Consider the following 6,000-nt stretch of genomic DNA (forward strand, 5'->3'; position numbering starts at 1 on the left):
ACTGGTAATTAACACCATGATTTAAAGTCTTCCCCTACTCAGCCTATTTTATAGACAGTTATTTATATCCAATTGACTATCTTAATGTCTTCTTTCCTCCCTGACGAAAAGGGGATACATATGATATTTATGACCATACGTAGCCATGAGCTGTCAACTCTAGTCGTTTAGTCAAAATAGACACAGTCTTCTAGTCTTAGATTTAGTAGTTGAAAAAGAGATAAATGCATTAGAAATGAATTACAATCCCTTATAACATTATGACCTCAATAGGCTTCATGTGATTCTTGGAAGTGTAGTCGGTTCTTAGCTACAATAGCAACAACATGAATTTCTTCCATCTTCTTGCTCTATTAAAGTATTTGAGAAAAATTATATCAATGTCTCCGACTGGTTAAAATTCTACTTATTTATTTGTGCAGCTGAAGATAGCACTGCATTACTACTTGATATCCTGCTTATATATATATATATATATATATATATATATATATATATATATATATATATATATTGTGTGTGTGTGTATGCGTGTGTATGAAAAGGGAATGTAAGGGGGTTGAAAGTCCCGTTGCGTTGATTCTCCTCTGTTGGCTGACATTGAATTGGATTGAACGAAACACTTTGTCACATGCTTAAGAATGTGTGTAAATAACCTTATATATAAACAGAAATATGTTTTAAAAGTTTCTGGAAATTAAGACAGTGAACTTACAAGACTGGTCAGTGGTAAAAGAAAGCACTTCTCCGGACTGTCCGATACCGGCACCATTAATTGAACGAACCTACACCAAAGAATTGGTTGAAAAGTATTTCGTAATTAGCATGAATAACATCACTATAAGAAACAAATGCATGAATAAAATATAAAAAAAGCATTGTCATTGCATGCACGATGAAATAGTCAAGCTCAAGATATTTAACTCTCTCTCTCTCTCTCTCTCTCTCTCTCTCTCTCTCTCTCTCTCTCTCTCTCTCTCTCTCTCTCTCTCACTCACTCTCTCTCTCTCTCTCTCTCTCCCTCTTTCTTTCTTTCTTTCTCTTTCTCTCTCTCTTTCTTTCTTTCTCTCTCTCTCTCTATCTCTCTCTCTCTCCCCGAATCTGTTCACGTAATTGCAAATAGCTAACGTTCCATTGCCAGTTTAAGTAGTAATCATATAATGATTCTTAATGATCTGAAAAGGAGTAATAGCTGGCAGCAGAAGCTATATTGCTTATTCGGGCCTCCAAGACATCCCACTTTCGATGTTATAACATGAGAAAAGATGGCTAGAGGGTTCAAGATCGGAATTCTCCCAGCAGAGCAACATGGTTCAACACCATCAGCTGGTCCATGGATGCCTTTAACGACGGACTCTCTGTTACAAGAATTCTGAATAGGTATACAGTTTAAGGATACCCTTTTCGGTCCTGCTTGTTCCGAATTATGAAAGCCAAGGAAAACTCCTCTATAATAACGACAGATACACACATATATGTGTGTATATGTAAATATAAAGTACATATAAGTGGGTATATAGTCAATTAGTATCTATTAGGTTACATAAGTCGTATTTAATTGATTTCAGGGGCACCGACGTCAACGCTTTTACTGGGGCACCGATGTCAAAGCTTTTACTGGATTATATTGACTACAATACATCAGTCTGCTACTGATTTGGTCAACTTCTCGCGGGAGAGCGACAAAAGGACGTAAACGGGCCAAAACACAGCTAGGTCGTTTTGCTCACCTTTAATAATTAAAGACACAGAAAACTCTGAGAAAATGTCCACGGACACGCGATAACACAGACACACATATATATATATGGATGGATGGATAGATGGATATAAGTGTGTGTGTGCGTGTGTGTGCGTGTGTGTATTTACAGGTATGTATGTGTGTAAGAATGAGGTGCAATGGTGTAAAATAGATAACCTTACCTGCAGTTTATAGATCGTGTATGGCTTCAAACCCGTAATAGTGTATTCATTGTAGTACCTGGAGGATTTCACCTCCAATCCTATCGCTGTCGAGCTGATTCCCCAGTACATGATCCGATATTTTGTAATATTACCTCTGGGATTATCCGGTTGTTCCCAGCTTACAACAACTGAAGTACTCAGTCGCTTCTTTAGCATTAAATTCTTCGGCGGTGGTGGTTCTGCAACACAGAGTATATTCAGAAAATTACAGAAACCGAAATGTCTGCACATGCATCCACCCACCTACTTACATACATACATAAACTTCTTGAAGTTTATCATTTAAGTACATATGAGCATGTCTAGACATGCAACTATATTCATGAGAACACATACACAGTCATAAAACAAAGCATACAAATCTTCAAATATACATACATACAAAAATACCTTGTTGTTGATTTTGAAATTCCAATGAAGGATCATTGGATCTAGGTTAGAAACCGGCTCTTTCTCTATTGGCTCGAAATCTTGAAATAAACATAAATAATTACATACATATAGTATGTACCATCATAAAGATCAGCTGTCCTATGATATGAATATCTCTTTGAGAATCAGAGAGAAAGAGGATAACTGGACAACTTCTAGGAAACCTCCAACACGTCTAGATTCAGATTATTCTCATTTAAACCAATAATAACAGGTACACTTGGTTTTGTGAGCAAATGCATAATTGATCAATTGGATTAGCTAGAGTTTTCAGAAAAAGAAATCAACCAACTCACACATTACAAACACAATTTGTAAGTGTAACAGTAAAAATATGCGAAGGATTTTTTATCAAGTTTAAAACGTGACACTGATTTTGTTACCTACATTCCAATGATGAAGCTTCGTATCTTTTTTTTAGAAACCAGCATTTTCTTCCGAGAAAGATTTTAAATAATTAAAAACAGAAGAGAACATACAGATAAATACATGCATACATACATACATACATACATACATACATACTTACTTACATACATACATACATACATACATACTTACATACATACAAATCTATAGGGATGAGCATAAGCAATTATATGCAAATATAATATAACAGACATTTAGATATATGCAAACGAACACATTTTTTTTAATGTTAATGCTTATAGAATATCAGCCTCTCTTTCGGTAAGAAGAACTAGAAATGGGTTGTAACCTGTGATAGATTTTTTTTAAAAAAACGAGGGTAACAGACAAGCTGGAAAGCGAATTCCTTAGTTGCAGGATGAGAAATAACAGTTATTTTACGAAGCGGAGATATGTTGTAGAGACTAAGGTATGTGTCACAAATACCTATAATAAGGAGGAATCTGTGGAGATTGATATTAGACATCAACTGTAACAGTTTGTAAAAGTATTATATTCTTACAGTTGAAAATGAACTTTGAAAAAATATGTTTACTACATACACATTATCCAATAAAACAATTTCTGAATATTTAGCAAATAATACAATTATTTGTCGAGCAGTTAGGGTACTTTATTCCATTTTATTAATGTCATTTAAGCCATTGAAAAATATAAACGATCATCACAAGTTCATGGTTAGAAGCCTAAAATAAAGATTTTACACTTTAGCTCAGTAAACAATAATTTCCAATGAATGAGCAGTCTTAGGCGTAGCTGAAGTTTCAGTTATGTCGGAAATGTATACATAGACATGTTTGTGCATGTGTGTGTGTGTGTGTATAGATAGATAGATATGTATATATACCCATATTCATATATGTTTATATATATATATATGAATGTGTATGTATGTGTGTGTGCATGAATATATGTAAACAATATATGTATAGATTTATTTGATTTGCAATAAGTGTGGATGTATATAGTTATATGCACATCTACACATATATTTAGCTGTTTATAGAACAATAATTTTATTAGGTTGCAATATATCAGATTGCTTAAAGTAGAAACAGACTTCAACTTTCATTCTTAGAGAAAGCTTTTTGTCAGATTTTCTCCTGATAAAACCCATATCTGTATTGGATCAGGAAGAGAGATCCAAGGATCTGAAACATTGTTATCGAGGATACTCAAACACCATCTCTGCTTTTACCATCTGAGTCAATAGAAAATTCAATAACACATTTCCTCCTTTCGAGCTCTCGCTCTCCTTCAATATATATATATATTACTAAAAAAAAATACAGCGTCTCTCTATCTGCCTCGTATTTCGGTTCACAAGAGTTTAATATTTTATTTATGAATTCAACTCTTGTTTACACAGCGTACACAAATTTTCTTCTCGACGAAAGGACAATGTAATAATCTAAGATACCCGATCAGAAACTCTTCACGGGAACCTTATTAACCTGTGTGTTTATTAGATAACGATGGCAGTGTACACACCTTCCTCTCTTTATGTAATCACATCATCGTATTGAGAAGCTGTTCTGATCATGTACAAGTAATATTTATCTATCTGACTTCTACAACAGTGCTACATTGCAGCTGTCTAGAATATAGAGTTTACTGAATTATAATGGCTTAAAGTTTACAAGACTTATTGAATTACATGCCTTATTGAATTGTTCAGTTTGCAGAATTTATAACACTAACTAAATGTGTGCGTTTTCACAGAGATTGGTAAATCAATGAATGGCAAATAGCATTAGTATAAGACAGTTACGTACTTGTCTCTGGTGTAGTGACACATTTTCTATCCGAATACGGGCTAATGAAGCCTTTATTTGTATGAAACATTAAATCAACACAATAAGTGGTTGCTGGTTCGAGATCTTGAATAGTAAGAAACTTGGCAGTGTTTCCCTCCCTTTTTATGACTCTCGGAGCAATTCCATACTTTAAACTTGTGAATCGAATTAAGTATATAGTTATGCTATCACAGTTCCAAGATCCTATGGGCGGATCCTAAAATAGGAAAACAAAGAAGTAAATATTAGAAAACAGAGTACATTCAATGTAAAACAGAGTAAAACATGAGTAACAATAGAGTGATGTACAAGTTATAATTGTTAAGTATAGTTAATTCTTCTAATATAATGTCGTTATCCAATGAATACTCGCCTCAATGTGAAACGTGAGTGGAGAGGTGGGTACAAGTCACCTTATTTAACGCTACCACCTGGCTCATTCAGCACTTTACCAGGGTGTGCTCTCTTACCAGCATTGAAACAGACGTTTCGACGATTCCAAAATCTTATGGTAACTTTTTCGAAAAAGACCACTCAGTTTTCCAGTGTTCCACATTGGAAACGATGCTCAGCAACGCATTCAGTTTTCACAACATTACCTTCAAAGTCATTTACTACTAAAAAAACTAGAAGGGACAAACTTGATAGACTGCAATTCTCTTCCATTACCCGCAATCATCGTGAAGCCAGGTTAACCGCTGTTCTGATTAAACTCTTTAAATTCACGCTTCCTGAAGGGATTTACACTGACTTTTGGAAATGCACTGCGTTCCGTTTCCAAAACAGGCTTCATCTCTGCCTCATCTCCAACTATCGACCTGCTTCACTTTCAATATCGATGTCCCCAAATAACTCCAATCTCTCTCTTTAACGACGCCAGTACTACGGTTTCCGTAAAACCAGACTCCTTAGAAACGTACCTGTGTCAGCAACCAATATATTCATAGAAACATTATGAAAGCAATATAGTTTCCCATATTATCACTTTATCTGGCATGCGTTTCTTTTATCAAATCCGGTCGACTTTCGACTTACCGGATCAATAGCTTCCAAACAGACCATACCATCACATTGTTCTTACTATCTAATGCTCTACCAGCTCTTGTGCGTCCCAAGATCCAGATTTGTACGTCAATCACTTCATATATATATATGTGTGTGTGTGTGACCAACTTTGTGTCAAATAATGTTTATTCTTATGGTTTTGTTCCACTGCCACCTTGGCCTTTGTGAATCATTCGTCTTTCCTTCTTTCGTCTCCTATGTTGTGTACAATCACCAACTCCTCGCTAACTAATATCCTAGACCTTCCCTCCTAGAACGCTCGTCCGCTGGACTCTTGTCATGCTCACCTCACACTCTGGAAAGTGTCAACATA

The 6,000-nt window shown here is 35.2% G+C and overlaps 1 protein-coding gene across 17 annotated transcripts in view; it reads right to left on the reverse strand.

Moving 5' to 3' along the window:
• The window catches only part of LOC106878895 (receptor-type tyrosine-protein phosphatase kappa), a 594,862-nt gene that overhangs the window by 223,204 nt on the left and 365,658 nt on the right, over positions 1-6,000 (reverse strand). For all 17 annotated transcript variants that reach the window (XM_089356042.1, XM_089356041.1, XM_089356040.1 and 14 more), the window contains 3 exons: positions 4,602-4,839; positions 1,924-2,144; positions 716-785 (listed from right to left, as the gene is read on the reverse strand). In XM_089356042.1, the coding sequence (XP_089212168.1) occupies positions 716-785; positions 1,924-2,144; positions 4,602-4,839 (529 nt within the window). The remainder of the gene's footprint in view (positions 1-715; positions 786-1,923; positions 2,145-4,601; positions 4,840-6,000) is intronic.

This window comes from Octopus bimaculoides, chromosome 8, assembly GCF_046866305.1.
Source record: "Octopus bimaculoides isolate indiv1 chromosome 8, ASM4686630v1, whole genome shotgun sequence".
NCBI lineage: Eukaryota > Metazoa > Mollusca > Cephalopoda > Octopoda > Octopodidae > Octopus > Octopus bimaculoides.